The sequence below is a fragment of the Nothobranchius furzeri genome, chromosome 17 (assembly GCF_043380555.1).
Source record: "Nothobranchius furzeri strain GRZ-AD chromosome 17, NfurGRZ-RIMD1, whole genome shotgun sequence".
NCBI lineage: Eukaryota > Metazoa > Chordata > Actinopteri > Cyprinodontiformes > Nothobranchiidae > Nothobranchius > Nothobranchius furzeri.
In genome coordinates this window covers 48,742,659-48,760,172 of record NC_091757.1, presented here as the reverse complement: position 1 = coordinate 48,760,172, position 17,514 = coordinate 48,742,659, and the positions used below count along the sequence as shown (strand labels likewise).

The following is a 17,514-nucleotide window of genomic DNA, read 5'->3' as shown; positions in this document are numbered from 1 at the left end:
GTGTGTGTGTGTGTGTGGGGGGGGGGGGGGGGGGTCATTTCTAATAAGCCTGATCAATTTTTGAAAACAAAATGCTCAATAAATTCAAAGTCTGCAAATTCTGTCTTACAGAAATGTACATATTAAGATACATCTTTATACGTATTAAAAAGGGCATTATATTTTTACACATTTGTAATTTTGTTTAAAATTAAAATGTAATGGAAAAATGGAGTTAGACAAATTTATACCATTATGTAACTATTTATTTATACGTAAGAAATTTGGCATCAGACTTTTGTCTTTTTCTAAACCTGCTGTGAACTCTCTCTTGAGTTTTGATTTATTTTTTAATCACAGACCCAGCAGCTGATCGTTCCTATTTTCCAAAGAGCCGCGTCAGACAGTCGGTGCCTGTGTTTGTTTCTGCAGCGTGGAAGAGGTTTATTTTCAGGGTCCTAAATGAATTTTATCCTCTGCTGATGGTAAACATCAAAAGTCTGCAGGTTTTATAACAGTCACGTTTTTATGAAAGAGTTTAAACATCTGAACATGTTTCTGAGAAAGTCAGACAGAATCATGCTTTATGCTTTATTTTACATGTGTGTACAGGGGTGTGTCCAGGGAGTGGCCTGGGGTAGCACATTCCTCCCTTGAAATCTGATTGGCCACCCCACTGAGTTCTATTTAAATCAACTTAACATTGTCCACAAAAGGCTTGGGGTTGTTAACAGCAAAACAGTCTACCTACCTACCTACCTACCCATCTCCCCATCCATCCATCCATCCATCCATCCATCCATCCATCCATCCATCCATCCAATCTGTATTATTCGTCTTGTTGTGCAACACACTCACACATCAGGGGACAAAATAAAGTCCACACAGTTTAGAAAAACCCCACCCCGAAAGTGAGGACTTCTTTCACGGGGCAGAATGAGGTTAGATTTAGCAAAGTTGAGATAAGGGACTCAGGTAACTTTTCAGGAAATGACTGAGGCACAGTGTAATGTAATGTGGTGATGGAAACATAAACGTGTGTGAGTTGACACTGCAGTATCTCATAACTTTACCTCCCCTATCTGCTGGTTTACACCAGCTTACGTCCACACTAAGCACATGATCACAGAATGGACCAATCAGAGATGATATCTTATCAGCGCAGAAAGCAGGACCAGTACACCCTGTGACTTTGAGTTCCTGTAATGAACACATAACCTGGCTTCACCATCATCTCCAGGCTTTTTTAACTAGGAAAATTTGTTAAAATGGTTTCTTTACACTCATAAATCAGCATTTTGTTTTTTAATAACACTGACAGCACACATGCTGTAGAAATCAGACCAATCCAGCTACACCTTTAAAACATCACTTTAAAAATAATTTTAATTTGTGCATTTTTTACTCCATCATGGAAGAACTTACTAACAGCAAGACTTTTTATCAGATCTAATCCCAAATCTCAAATGTCTTAAAAACATATAAATGCACAAAAAGTAAGTTTTTTTTTTTGTAAATCAGTTTGTTAATATTTGTGGCTTAAATTCATAAATTAATTCTCTGGTTTGCAGCCGGAGTGATTGCATGTGACGAGGCAGTTCTAGGATATTTTGTGTTTGTCCAGGGAGTGGTGCACTGATGCACTGGAAACACTTACGTCATGAGAATGCACCATGTGCTGCTACAAATTCAGTTTAATCTAAACCCACAACTGCCTCAAAATACAAGAATAATCAGAAGTGTAACTTGAGCCAAAACATTCATGTTGGTTTGTGTGCAGCAAGCAGGACTCAGAGAGGGATCTATGTACCATTGGGGCTGGATGGACAGCCATCTTTATTGTTCAAAAATCACAAAGAGGGACCCCAGCTGTTTGCCAGGCATGAAGACAACATCATACAAGGGGAAATAAAAGTAAACTATTAAAATGCAGAATGAATAAATGATTGATTAAATAAATAAACAAGCCAGCCACTGTTCACTCTAAGGTGAGATTCACTGAGAAATGATAAATATTTGTTCTTTTAGAAATTTATTCAGTCACTCTGACTTTTCATTAGTATGCTTCTTATTTCCTGCATTAGACACTGATAGAAAACAGATGAGGAAAAGCTCAGGTCAGAAAAAAACACACAGATTAACGTCACATTGTGAATTTGCATTCATTGACTCACCCATCTTGGCTCGTGACAGGCAAGGCTGTTGTTGATTTTGCAACCAGGAGAGAGCAGAGCATGCCCCGGCTAACGCTAACCATTAGCATTAGCAACTCCACAACATGGGAGAACTCCTTCAGGCTTGTGTTTTTGTGGAGATAAAACTTCAACGTTGCAAAGTGAAAGAGTCGCGTAGCTGGTAGCCAATCAGAGATGGCTGAGCGGAGAAGTATGAATATTAATGAATGAGACTCCAAATCCTGACGTTTTCTGCCTCCCACCCCCTCAGCTAACTTCTACTTCCTGAAACTGGGGTGCTAGAGCTTTGTTTTCCAACAGAGAACAACTTACAAGTCAGTCATTCATATGGAGACAAGAGTACAGTTTATTTGCATATTGTTTGGTGTCTAAATGCAAAATTATATATCCAGTCTCTGGGGCTGAGGTCATTGAGGTTGTCAAAATGGTCCTCAGTGGCAAGGCTCTGGGGTTGGATGAGATCCGTCTGGAGTTCCTTGAAGCTCTGGATGTCGTAGGGCTGTTGCGGCTCTGCAGTATCGCGTGGACATTGTGGGCAGTTTCATTGGACTGGCAGACCGGGGTGGTGGTCCCCCTATTCAAGGAGGACCGCAGGGTGTGTTCCATCTACAGGGGGATCACACTTCTGAGCCTCCCTGGTCAGGTCTATTCAGGGGTTCTGGAGTGGAGGGTCTGATGGATTGTTGAACCTCAGATTTTCTTTAAAATATGTTTATTATTTATAAACCTTTAGGTTTTTCACAATATATCTTTCATCATTTTTATTTAAGTCATCAATTTTTTCCAATTTTCTTATTAAAGGGTACAGTTTTTTTTACAAAGAAATAATAATAAGTATGTAATAAAACTCGTGTAATATTATACTAATAAAAATTAATCAATGATCCAGACTGAAAAACAGAATCCGCTAACAATGCCACCTGCAATATCCATGTTTCACCGCAAGAGGGAGACAAAGTTAAAGAAAAGTTCAAATGTTTATTTTTCTATAAATTGTATTAATTAAATAAACCCAATATAATGTTTAAATGTTCTGTCCAAAAGGAAGAAATCCACAAGTATCGACAATTTTAATTGAGGATCTTTATTGTGGCAGTATTAACATATAAAACAATCCATGTTTTTTTATGACATATAAACGTCCACAAAGTTCATAAGGCTTGGTTGTCTCTTTGTTTTTTTATTTCTTTTTTAATTAAATCTCCCAGAAAGGCTTATTCAAACTGAAAGAATAACAACTAAAACATGAAAGAAAAGTTTTTCTGACAAATTTAGTACAAAAACAATCAGTTTGCCCGACAATTAAAAACACCACAGCGACAGTACAAGAGAATCTGCTACTGTACAAGCCCACACAACACTGAAATAATACTTTTTTTACTTTTAAACCTATTGTTCAGCATTTTTGCATATATTAGACCTGAGTTCAAATATTTAAATGTTATATAAATCAACTTTCAACAGTTAATTTGACACTGGTTTATTTTTTGTTCAATTTTACCAATAAAACTCGTTAAATTTGAAGTTAATCAGTTGTTTCCTTTAAGGAAATTTGCAAGAAAATGGTGAAATTAACTCATATGTGACATCATTTGATGGATTTCTTATTTTTACATCACAGTTTAAATAAAAGCTGCATTCTTCAGCCATCTTTACAAGACTTTCAGAGGTTGACAACAAGAGATATAGCTCAAAACTAGTTTAATTATTTTAAAGGATGCTAACGAAGGCCTATAAATGTACTATAATGCTACGGTGTCATGTCAGTGGGCCATGAGCTGTTTATCTCAGAGCAAAAAGGCTCTTTTGCTGTTTGCGGTAAGCTAGTTTTAGGTTTTATTTTAGGTTTTAAGTCAGAGCAGTGGGTGTTGGTGTTTATTGTTGTGGTTTACAACCATAGCAGGATGATGAAACCAGCTAGTCAAGCGTTTTAGAGGAGATTCAAAAGTTCAGTTTCAGTTTTTAATAAATGAGCTGATTACGCTTTTGTGGAATTATCAGCCACATGTATCCAAGTCAAATTATAAAAATGAAAGCATGAATTTGAATGATGAAAAAGGCTTTCATGAACATCTTAAATGCAGATTTTTTTTGTCATTTTCTTAGCTGCTAAAAACACAGAGAGCATGCATTAATCTAACATGGTTGAGACAGCCAAGCCCATAGCAAGATAGCTTTACACAGACAAGACACACAAAGCGAAGACAGAAAGAAACTTTTTTGGGGGGTTTTATAAACTCTCTGATGCATTTTTTCAGCTATAAACACAATATTTACAAATGAGGGCATGCACTTTTTGCATGTAGGGAACCTGACGGCGCGCAGGGATCAAGGACTAAACCGCTGACAAACAATAGCTGAGCGAACAAGATATCTGTACAGAGACTTTTTATTTTATATTTGCAGAGTTTCTGCCACATGTTGCTGCCTGTGCAAATACAAGGACACTCATTTACAAATGAAGATAGAATATATGAATATGAATAGTCTTTAGCAGAGTCAGTGCGTCCATCCGCTCAGATCTGGGATGCTAAAACAGACATTGGAGTGATCTGGCCCTTTGCTTGGTTTCACCTTCTAAAAGTCAGTGCATGTGCTGCAAGTAAGAAAATAAATGCTTTGTTTTAAATATGTATCTTTCTGTTGTTACTGCATAATTTCTATATGCATAAAGCTTGTAATGCATTAAGTCTATAACAACACAGCTGATCATACGAGATGCAAGATAGAGATTCAAGTGGACTATGATTAATGCAATGAGATTATATGGGACGTGACATCATAAAGAAATATATTTATTTAAAGAGCCTGCATGAAAGCTTTGATAGAGATGGACCAACGTAGGCTCCACTAATGCTCCTAAACACATTTGTACGTGACATCAATGCAAGAAATCTGCAGCCATACTTATGTCTGGCGTCACATAATATAACTATGAAGGCAGTATGAGTGGTTACTATGAATAAACTATATAATGTTATGCAGTTAGATTTTTTTGGCATTTTTTAAAACATTTTATTTGTTTACATGAACTGTTTCCTTCTCCTTCCTGAGAAGTCTGTAGAAACTTGGCCAAACCCTTTAGATGCAGTTTTCTTTTGTCAGACATCATTTTGCTTTTGATCTAAAGTCGACATTTAAGCTATTTTTAAAGGTGTGGAACACATTTGCAGCAGTTTCAAGTTGGCATGGATGCCATGTAGGTCGTACTTGGGGGAAGAAAAACTCTGGTGCACCAGTTTCAGGAACTAGAAGTGAGCCACATCACAGCTGACCTTCAGACAACAAGATTTGGAGTCTTATTTCTTGATATTTGGATAACTACCCTCTGATTGGCTAACAGCAAGGCAACTCTACCACTGACACCCTTTGCTCTGCAACGTTGATGTTTTATCTCCACAAATAGCACAAGTTTTAAGGAGTTCTGCTGTGTGGTGGAGTTGCTAATGCTAACAGTTAGCTTTTACTAGCCTAGATGTTCTCTGCTGTTTCCTGGAAGCTAAACCAACAACAGCCTTCCCTGCCAAGAGTCAAGATGGGTGAGTCCATGAATGTGAAGTGACAGTGTGACGTAGATCTGTCAGGCTTTTAAGATCCTAGAGTTTGATTACAATAAGAAATTATTAAAAAATGTTCCCTCAGTGTTCCACACCTTTAACTACGACACACAGAGACCCTGATTCACTGCACTTCCCCTGTTTTTCTTTGCCTACTATTTTCAGCACACATCTCCAAATATCTTTTGCAATGCTAATCCTCACCTGCTAGCTTAGCAAATGTGAGCTAATTGCACAGTTTGTGTAACAAACTGCAGTTTTCTGTTTGGTTGGCAGCACAGACTTTTCCATTTGCAAGAGATTTATGAATGACATAATCATGGACGTAATTTTGGGAGGGACAGGGGGGACATGTCCCCCCCACTTTTTCCAAAGTCAAGTTTTGACCCCTGCACTTTTTACCATCCAAAAACAATATTACGCTATATTAAATTGACATTTGTTGAGCTCTAGGACCAAGCAGAAAACAACTGTTCGTGTTGAAGCCTGTTTCCCATTAGAGCATACTATAAAGATCCCCCCCCCCCCCCCCCCCATGTCCCCCCCACTTCTAAAGTGAAAATTACGTCCATGGACATAATTTGCTTTTGCAAAGTTCACAACTGTTTGGTGAATTTGGGTTTCAGTTTGCAGAAGTCACTCTGACAGATTTAAACTTCTAGAGCTACGATTTTGGTGAGCATACCTTTTCTTACTTACGTAGCTTTTAATAATTCCTGAACCCATGTGCAACACATTTTAACTCATTAACCACCTTAGAATAATCCACTGTTTGTTTTTGATTACTTCATTTGCACATATGTGTTATATTTGATGATTAAACCTCTCACTTGACTCGCCATGCATCCTCCACTAGCTGTGTGATCATTTGTATTTCTGATCTTAATGAGCTCCCATTTTTTTAGTAAAACTCTGGCATGATGAAAGATGTACACGTGGTTCAGAAAACATCCATAAATTCAGCTGAGCGCAGGTTTTGCTAACACAAACGGGGTTAAGTTCCTCTCGACTGGTTTTCATAATGACATCAAATAATCAGAAAAGCTGGAGCTGAGAGTTTTGTGCTATAAGTTCTGTAAGAAGAAAACCAGGTTACCACCAGGACAAACGTGGATGGTAGCCTTAAAAAAATAGTTTCTCAACAACCTGATAAGCTACAATAAATGAGCTTATTTTTTTTCAGTGGTCACTTGTAAACTCTTAATTTGAAAATAAGCTCAAAGTAGATCTTCTGATTGAAAAGTTCCTGAAAGATCTGAATCACATAAAAATGTACTAAACTTTAAAACAAATTACTGATATCTTTGTTTACCTTTTCTGCATGTGTGTATGTGTGTGTGTGTGTGTGTGTGTGTGTGTGTGTGTGTGTGTGTGTGTGTGCGCGCGTGCGCGAACGTGCGTATTTCTCTGTGGCTTTCCTTGTGTGTACTGGTAGGTAATTTCTCTGTCTGTTCCCGCCCACTCTGCCATGACTGACAGTTGCTGCATCCAATCAGATGATGGCTCTAAGGACAACAACCAATCAGAAGTTTCACTGAAGAGTCTCTACAACATCTGGTCAGCATCAAGAGTGGAAAGGCCATTAAAATCACATACTTTTGTTCTTTTCCTCCATCAGTTCCTTCATTTATTATCATTTTCATGCTTTCTTTCCTGTTGATCCCTGCCAAAAACGTCCATCTTATCAAGTGACTAAATTAAAATAATGTGTCCCTCCTTAGTCCTTTTTAAATGAAAGGAAAGCCTTCTAACAAAGAGGTGAAACACATTTTTTCAGGCTGATCCAGGCTAAATTGTCCAGTTGGACGCATTCCCACCCACCGCATTAATACATAAGTAAATAAAAAATGCTACAGTTCTGAGATACCATGATAAATTTGCTGCAGATTTGCATACATTAACTAACTTATTTCACCTCCCTGGCATCAGGATTCTACAATCACTTGTAAAGACGGACATTTGGACATTTCGGTTCTCTTTCTCGTCTCCCTCAGTCGGACCACAGGTTCTCCAAGGCCATGCTGATCCTACACAGAATCCAGCGCCGGAGCGGGCAGTAATACTCGTAGTGGAACTGCTCAAACTCTGGCGTCTGCCGGATCTCGTGAAGGAACGACACATCAATGTCCGACTCTAGAAGCAGCAGCAGTGTGGGCACAGTGACAAGCAGGATGCACATTACCATGGCAACGAATCGGGCCACGCTGAGCAAACAGGAGTTGACTCTTTTGTTGGACGACAGCAGGCGCAGGCCGCTGGTCAAGACTCCGCTCACTGGACTCCTCGCTGCCAGGCGGGCGCGTTCGTATGCTCGGTCCCGCTGCCTCTCTGCCTCCAGCTGGGCCTGGATGTCGGGGTCTGCGTGGAGCTCCCTGAGAAGCCGAGCTGGGCTCTGTACTGGGGAGGAGAAGAGCAGACTGACTCCTCCTTGGGTGTCATCCACGGGAGTTGGAAGCATGCTGGCACAGGGGCTGTGGGGGAGAGAGAGAATCTGAGACCCAAACTAAAGAAGAGAGTTCAGCTGGTGAAGGATGTGAAGGAGGCGGCTAACCTGTAGGAAAGCTCAGAAATGGTGAGTGCGCCTCCAGCTTCATCATCTTCCTCCGGTGTCTCTTCAGCTTTGGGTGCTTGAGGTCGCAGACTCGAGGTTTCCATGGAAACACAGTGATGCTGCAGTTCGTTGTTCAAAGCAGAGTTTTCTCCATCTGTGCCGTGTTGTTCTGCATCTGCGAGTGCAGCTGAGGGTTCTAGAGGACACAGGGGAACCGCGTCCGTCACACAAGTGGCACCTGGAGGCAGAAAAGAAGGGAAGCTTCACTTCTAGAAGACTAACAGTTGTGTCCTCCTGCACCCAATAATTTCACAATTGGAGGGTTGCCTGCCGCACAAATACATCTGCAAACTGATCATGACATAGTTAGACATAGTTTGACATTTCCTCCACAAGGTGGCACCCTTCCCTTGCACATGTGCTGCAAAAGTGGAAGAAGTACAGGTGAAACTCCTAAAGGAGAATATTGTGCAATTTCTTCAATTCAGCTTCTGTTGCAGACTGTGAGAACTTTCTGTCTTTCTTTGTGGACAAAGTCAATAAGGGTAGATCTAGCATCTCTCCTTCAGCCTTATCGCTGCCTCTCTCAACTCCAACCAGGCCCATCATCCTAGATAGCTGAGTTAACCAAACTAGTTAACTCTATGAAGACCTCTGCATGCCCCCTCCACATCTTACCCTCATCTTTGTTTAAAAGTGCTTTTCAGTCCATCGGTCCCAGCGTGCTCTCTATAATTAATGCTTCTCTGGTCTCAGGTCAGGTCCCTGCTTACTTTAAGAATGCTGTAATCCACCCGCTTCTTAAAAAACCGAGTCTCGACTCCTCTCTCCATAGCAGCTTCAGACCCATCTCTAAACTTCCGTTCATCTCCAAGATCTTGGAAAAGGTTGTGGAAAAACAACTCACAGCTGCTCTTGATGAACATAACATCTATGATTGCTTACAGTCAGGTTTTTGTAGAGCTCATTCTACTGAAACAGCTCTTCTTAGGGTCTCTAATGACCTTCTGGCTCACAGTGATGCAGAGGACTGTTCTGTTCTGGTCCTGCTGGACCTGACTGCAGCTTTTGACACTGTTGACCATCACCTGCTACTGGAGACGCTGAGAGACTGGGTAGGCCTACCAGGATCTGCTCTGGAGTGGTTCTCCTCTTATCTCTCTGAGCGCTCCTTTTCTGTGACCGTCTCCAAGTTTAGGTCCTCCACCACCTCTCTTACCCATGGTGTCCCACCATGTTCTGTGCTGGGGCCTCTGCTCTTCCTCCTCTATCTGCTTCCTCTTCAGCACATCCTGAGCTCCTTCAAATGAATCTCCTACCATCTTTATGCAGATGACATCCAACTGTACATCTCCTTTAAGCCCCATGAGATGTCTAAGCTGCAGCTGTTACACACCTGCTTAGACTCTATCAAAACCTGGATGGCTGGGAGCTTTCTACAGCTGAATGAAGATAAGACTGAGATCCTCATCTGTGCCCTGGACAAGCTGGTTCCCAAAGTCAGAGACTTTCTTGTCAGCTTGCTTCTCACACCAAACCTTCTGTCAGGAATCTTGGCGTGACCTTTGACCTAGCTCTCACCCTGGATTCTCATGTCAGTTCTCTTGTTGGCTCTTCCTTCTTCCATCTCAGGAACGTTGCTAAGCTGAGTCCCATTCTGTCCCGCTCTGAACTTGAGACAGTTCTCCACACCTTCATCTCCTCACGCTTAGACTACTGTAACTCTCTTTTCACGTGTCTGAGCAGAACCTCCCTGAACCGTCTACAGGTGGTTCAGAATGCCTGAATGCCTAAAATGTTACGTCTGATGGTGTCTACCTTCCCTCTGAAGTGGGCTGCAAACTCCTCACAGAGAGCATCCGAGGGGGTTTTCTGGAGGGAACTAAATTCACGACCCAAAATATTTGTAATGGTAGAAAACAGAATTTTGGGATTGTTTTTGTGTTCAGAGATGATTTTAGAAAAGTAATTATTTCTGGAATTTCTAACTGCTTTGTTGTATGATTTTAATAATTCAGTGTATATTTGTTAATTAATTGTGTTCTTATATTTCCTCCACTTTCTTTCCGCCACCCTGCAAGATCTTTTCAACATTTTTAAGTTTTCATTGATCCAAGGGGAAGCTGGTTTTGGCTGTAGCTTTTTTAATTTTAGGTGGAGCGAGCAGATCCAGAGTAATTTAAGTCTACTGTTAAAATCATTGAAGATAAAATCACAGGGGGCATTTAAATTAATAGGAGGGATCTTTTGAAAAGTTTCCAGAAAACCAGCAGCCACTTCAGGGGTTAGATGGCGTTTCATTACAGTTCTCACAGAAGTCTCCTGCCGAATTGTGCTGGTGGTGCCAAAAAACACACCAAAATGATCTAAGATCGCTAAATCCACGACGGAGGACACACCGGTGGACAGACCATACGTGATGACCAAGTCCAGGGTGTGTCCTCTGTCGTGGGTTTTAAAAAGCAGCTGAAGACTCACTTGTTCAAGCTGGCTTTTGTATGACCTTCTTCACCACTCTCTCTTTATTCTGCTCTCCCCACCTATTCCACCTTCCTCAGGATCCACTGATTTCCCTCTTTCCTGTTCACTCTCTCTCTCTCTTTCTTAACATTTTTTAATCACAATTGTCTATTTTTTGCTAATTTTAAATATATTTTTAACGATTTTCTAAATTCTTTTTTCAATTTTTACATTTTTTGTTTTTGTGAAGCGCCTCGTGATTTTTATCTTGAGAGGCGCTATAGAAATGATATTTTCTTCTTCTTCTTCTTTTAGTCTTAAATTAGAAATCTCCTTTATGTATGGGTTAGTTCACTCCTGGTGCTCAGGTTCCCCCACATGTTCAGGTCAAACACACGCACCCAGACTAAAATAAAATAGACAAAAAAACGGGGCTACATGACGGTGAATTGTTGGCACTTAGTCTCACAGCAAGGTTTCTGGTTCAAGTCCAGCAGCAACCTTTCTGCGTGAAGCTAGCATGTTCTCCTTCATGTATGCGTGTTCAATTAAAAAATAAATAAACTTCCGCATCACGGGTCCCCAGAAGAACGAAAAAATGAATGCAAGTGAACGGGGCTAAAAATGCTATTTTCTAATCTGCTTGTTTTGTGCCATGGATTTCACATATGATGTCCGTGAATTTTTAAAGACACATTTTGATACCAAGAACGAGCTTTTTTTCAAACGGGGGGAACAATAATTTAGGTAATAAGTCCAGGACTACAAATGCGCTTCACAAAAGCGACGCCATCGAACCAGACACGAAGAAAACTGAGGGAAAATGGCTGTATGTTCAGCAAACTTCCCACAGGAGGAAAGAACCGCCACAAATCTGGTCATTTGGTAAGCAGCAGCTACTTTAGGAGAGGGGATTATGAGGTGACGTCACATATGCTACGTGCTGATTTCTAGTTTGTAGTCATGCCAATTACAAACATTTACAAGCAAATAAATCTCAAAGTGCGTGACTGGCGTTGTCGAAACACCCATCATTAGTTTTCATTGAAACTGCAGTATAACATATGTGTGATCCAGGGCGTAAGGCAAAGCGGATTAGAAAATAATGGTTTTAGCCTCGTTGACTTATCTTTTCATTCTTCTGGGGACCCGTGATGTGGAAGTGACTTAGGCTCCCTATACCTTCCTGGAGGCGGGTCTTCAGCGGGCAAACTACTGCCACCCACTAAGTATTCACCCTGTTCTGCTAGTAATGTTTAACTTTTTAATTACTGCTAGTAGTTAATTGTTTATTATTTATGTGTCTGCTCTGTCTTCTCAAACCCCCATTGACTGGTGTCAGACAACTGCTCATACTGAGCCATGTTTTGCTGGAGGTTTCTTCCTGTTAAAAGGGAGTTTTCCTCTCCACTGTCGCTACACGCTTGCTTAGTATGAGGATTGCTGTAAAGTCACTGACACAAGTCAGTGACTCCCTGCAGTCTGCTGGGTTTCTTTACAGTAACATTTCAGAAAGTAATCACTGGAGGGGACATGAGAAAAATGGCTGTGTCCTGCTGCTTTGCACCTTGCAGGGTAGGCCTCTAGCATAAGTTTACACAACTTACTGTTAGAAACCAACCAATCGGAGGCAAGATGTCCCAATATCAGGAAGTGTTACTGATAAGACTCCAAACCCTAAAGTTTTCTGCTCCAACTAACACCTCCTTCCTGAAACAGGAGCCCCAAGAAATTTGTCCCACAAAGATCAACTCACAGGTAACTCGTTTAGAGAGCACTGCAAATGGATTAACTCTCTCAGGCTCAAAATAAGTTTTGATAAAAGGACGGACAACTAAGTCCTTCAGGGGTACTTCTGAGTTAAAAAATGCTCATGAAATAGGTGTGTGGAGTAACCAGGTAGGTAGGTTTTAACGTTGCAAATCTGCAACGCCTGCCTCCAGAGGGTTAAAAAACAAGTGAAGTGGTCTTTCAGTACATAGCTCAGCTCAGTGGCCTAGTGGTATAGTGTCCGTCCTGAGACTGGGAGATCAGGGTTCAATTCCTGGTCGGGTCATACCAAAGACTTAGAAAAAAATGGGACCCAATACCTCCCTGCTTGACACTCAGCATTAAGGGGTTGGATTGGGGGGTTAAACCACCAAATGGTTCCCGAGCGCGGCTGTGTCTGCAGCTCACCGCTCCTCCAGAGGATGGGTCAAATGCGGAGAACAAATTTCGCACACACACCTGTGTGTGTGACAACTAATGGGACTTTAATGTTGGAATGCATAACCAACATCTCTGGAGCCTTTTCACAATAAAGAAGAGGACCGTCTAAACTAAATGTCAAAAGGAAATTTGACTAACACACACGCACACACGTGTGCAGACACACACACACACACAATCACAACGAGAGGAAAAAGTAAGCACACTGCATTTGCGCAGGAAAGATTGGAGCTTGTGCGTTCATGTGTGTGTGTGTGTGTGTGTGTGTGTGTGTGTGTGTGTGTGTGTGTGTGTGTGTTAAAAATAAAGCCAGCTGTCTTCCTGCAGCAGATTAAGCAGGACCTGGGGGAGGGCAAATGTCCAGCAGTTACGAATTTGTCCCCTAGTCATCAGAGTCTGTGTTGGTGTCCTGTGATAATAAACACATTCATGTGCAAAAACCACAGCCAGAGCAAAAGGCTGATGAGCGAGTGGTGACAGCTACCATGGCAACAGGGTGGCTAATAGTAGTTTGAACCCAAGGAGGGTAAGGCAAACTCATGGAATCAGAAGCACGAAAAGATGTTAAAATATGAAATTGTTGTAATACAATAAAATTTGTGATAATTTGTGAAAAATAATAATAATCTGACAAATTACTTTTAAATCAAGACATGAGTGACTCTGCTGCTGGATCCAGCCTGTTTTCTGTCCCCCATCCTCTGATGAATGTCTCTCCTCAGACGAGATGTTAACCCTACATGGTGCAACATTACTTTGTGGCTGCTGCGCGCGCGCGCACACACACACACACACACACACACACACACGCACGCACGCACACGCACACGCAGAGGAACATTTTCCCCTGTTACATAAGTGTTGACAGGCTTATTCATCTTCATGGTACAACTTCATTTTCAGCGCCGAACATTATGGAAAGTATATTTATCCCTAAATGTGCACAAGTGCAAAAGTACTGCGGTGAATTTTTAAAACTTTTTTTCACTTTTCCATAGTGAAAAACCCATGAATATTATTTATTAATTTTTGAAAGGCGGGTTTTCATCACTTGGAGAATTCATTTTAGTCCCTTTCTTTTTGAAACTTGCGCTGAGACAACAACTAAAAACAAATCAACTATAAATCTAGAATTTTAAAATAAATCTCATTAGTTATATGTTGGGCTTTCCCGCTAAAATCTTAATGTTTAATGCAATATTGGAAGAATATACCTGTTGAGCCTTTGTTATCTTTTATTGTCTAAAAGATCATTTTCCTCATGAGGAACCTCCCACATGTAAAAGAGCTCCTCTAACCAAACCAGAAAGAGGCACAAAGCCACAGTAGCTAATTATTGCTAAATAAATGAGCATTTAAACAAAATATTCAAAATAAATTAGCCCAATTAAAACACATTCACATTGTTTTTATCGGTAAAATTAAGCTTGATTTACATATTTTCACTTTCCCTTCATTAAAACAAATATCTAAGTAGAAATAAGACTCAAACGAAACTACTTGAGACATTTAAGACATTTTCCTGAAACATTCATGCAGGAATGAACCAGTTGGATCGTTACATCCTCTGTGAGCTGGGGGAAACTTTATTACTTTATTTGAACCTAATCCTGTCTCTGATGATCCGATCTTACTCTGTTCCTGTGAACTTCTCTGACATCCGGTGGTGATCCCAGCGACGCGTCCCCCGTGTCCCACCAGCCTCACATACACGTCTCGCGCCGTGTGGTTAGCAATACGCAGGTGGAGGCTCCGCTGTGTGGTGATCTTAACCTGACATCTCAGGGCCTCGGCCACCACGGTTGTTGAAGGCCGCTCTTCTGCAGCCTCCCCCAGGTGAAACACCTCCAGAGGCCCGGCCTGGCCCTCCTCCATCACGTCGTGGTTCGGCCCTCTTGTCCTGCCCTGGCTTTCGCCACCGCCGGTGGTGGGATGATCGCTCACGCTGAGCTCCAAATTGTACACATGACGGCCTCTAATATCACTGCTGGCTCTGCACTCAAGGAGCTCCATAGTTCAGTTGTCTCCAGAGATCGCCCCGCCCTCCACGCCCTCACTGATACATAGAGACAGAGGGTCCTCATGTGAATGCCACTGATACTAACAAAGACTGGAGGGGCTTTAGAGGAGGATCAGGCCTAAAGCTGCAGTTTCTATATTTAACCAGGTGGTCCCAGTTGCAGAATGCAGCTAATCTAAGTGTGATTACAGAGGGGCAGGCCGACCCACTGTGGGATGGGGATCACTTTCTTTTCCTCTCCACATGTCTGCTCTGATCTCTCTTTTCCACACTTTCTTCTGTTTCAGGCTTTTCTGAACCAGGACAAACAGTTTTCCCAGAAACCAGAGATGCAGACACCCCCAGGCTGCGGGACGCAGACGCGAGTGAACCCGCAGCGTTCACCATCACACACACGGTGTCTCTGTGTCTGGATGTTGGTGGATAAGGAGGGAACAAACAGAACAAGGTCAGCACTGACCTTGGGTCAGCTTCCTGTTCCCCCTCCACTGGTTGAGATTAGAGCTCTGAATTTAGACGGTGATCCTAGAGCAGCTCGAGGACACTTCGTCCCAAAGTCCTTCCAGCAGCAGCTTCTTAAAACAGTTGGAAGGTGTGAGGGTCCTCCGCGTGTTTGGATGATGATTAGAAACTAAACACAAAACAAAACTGAGCCAAAATGTTTGAGTTTTGAAACTATGACTCATTTTATGCCCGTTTAAACTATTCATGAAGCGTACGGTAGTTTCCTCTCAGGAGACGTGAATAACAGCTAAAATACTGAATATTTAATTCAGTATTTTTATGTTCCTGCATCTAGTCGGTAAGCCCTTTCCACCTCCTGCCTCTTCTAAACCCAGATGGGTCTTCGACCCTGAGCTGGGGATGGTGGGAGAAGGATGGACAAGCAAGTAAAATGAGAAGGAGAAGAAAAGAGGGAGGTTACTTAGACAGGCGTAACAAAATAACAGGATTTAGGTAGATTTAAATGATGAACGGTCAGTTTAATTTTTAATTATCTCTATGTTTTTAACAATAGGAGGTTTGGTACTTCCACTGTAGGGTAAGCAATGAGAGGCGGATGATATTGTCTATTAAAAACAACGGGGACAGCAGTCACCGAGGCAGTAAAGGACGGCGAATTCCCTCTCCGCCTGTTGACTCCTTATGATCCAGTGCATCAACAGCCTGGGGGCAGAACTGGGATATGAGTTACGCATGATTAGGTATTTCTAAACTATTTCATACATTACAGTTGGTTTTTCTCTTATAAGCTGAGTCACATCCTCTTCCTTTCCCACCTCTGTGTTCGAGTCCTGTGATTCATTCCACGTCATCGTGGCTTCTTGTCATATTATTTTCCTTTTCTCTATGTAACCTTACCCCCTCTCCACCTGGCCCCCCTCGTCTCCAATAGATGCACGCTTCAGCTAGATAATAAGCCTTTGCGTGAAAATTATGACAAGGAGGAAAAGTTGGATCAAACTCTTTGGAGTTACATGTTTTAATCAAGTACATCAGTTCTACATGATTCTCCTTCCACTGACTCATGAACTCTTGTCAAACAAAGAATTTTATTCAGGTGAAACAGCTTAAAACAGTAACTACATTTTATTCATGTCAAAATTATTTTCGTATGCTCACTGCGTGGAGTTTTAGTTGGATGCTCCCTGTGATTTTCATAGGTGTCATTGTTGGAGGACTGCTGACTGCTTTTTGAACTGTTTGGGTTCGATTCCAGCTCCCGCCAGGGGTGTCCTGCTGTTGTGTCCTTGGGCAAGACACTTCACCCAACTTGCCTGTGTTAGTGGTGGTCAGAGGGGCCGACGGCGCCAAATGGCAGCCTCACCTCTGTCAGACCTCCCCAGGGCGGCTGTGGCTACAAGTAGCTTACCATCACTAGCAGTGTGTGAATGTGAGAGTGTGTGAAAGCGTCTTTGGGTGTCTAGAAAAGCGCTATATAAGTTCAATGCATTATTATTATTATTATTATTATTATTATTATTATTATTATTATTATTACCACTATCTTTTCTTTTTCTTTTTTTTTTGCTCATTGCCAGCTTAAGAACTATACACAACGTTTTTAGTACATGTATCTTTATTTTACTATATTATTCTTTAAATGTGAATTGAACTCAAATTGTAATAAATTGGTTCATTTTCATTTTTGAACATTTAGAAAGAGCATGGCATGCTGGGAAATCTATTCCATCCAACCAGTAATCAGCATGCTGAAACTTAAATGTAAGGAATAGGAGACTTAAACAGAGGATTTCTGTTTTGTTTTTTTTTTCAGTGTAATGACTGTGTGCACAGAAGTAACACAGTAACATAAAGCTGATACTGATGTGAGTAACTGTTATGGATGATTTAGTCATTCTAAATTCTGGAGAGGAAAAGGGCTTGTTTTTTCTGTCTCCTCTTTACCTCATGAGGACATTTTATCATGAAATAAAGCTAAAAAAAATCAAATTGTTCATTCTGAATGCTCTAAATAAAAAAATATTGAGAAAAATCTAAATAATATAATAAGAAAAAAACTGCATCAATTATTAAATC

General features: G+C 41.2%; 1 protein-coding gene across 6 annotated transcripts in view; it reads right to left on the bottom strand.

Annotated features, from left to right (window-relative positions):
* Positions 1–7,044: 7,044 nt before the first annotated feature.
* The window catches only part of frmd3 (FERM domain containing 3), a 53,000-nt gene continuing 42,530 nt past the window's right edge, over positions 7,045–17,514 (bottom strand). For all 6 annotated transcript variants that reach the window (XM_015972771.3, XM_015972770.3, XM_054731520.2 and 3 more), the window contains 2 exons: positions 8,283–8,520; positions 7,045–8,202 (listed from right to left, as the gene is read on the bottom strand). In XM_015972771.3, coding sequence (XP_015828257.1) covers positions 7,722–8,202; positions 8,283–8,520 — 719 coding nt within the window. In that variant the 3' untranslated portion in view covers positions 7,045–7,721. The remainder of the gene's footprint in view (positions 8,203–8,282; positions 8,521–17,514) is intronic.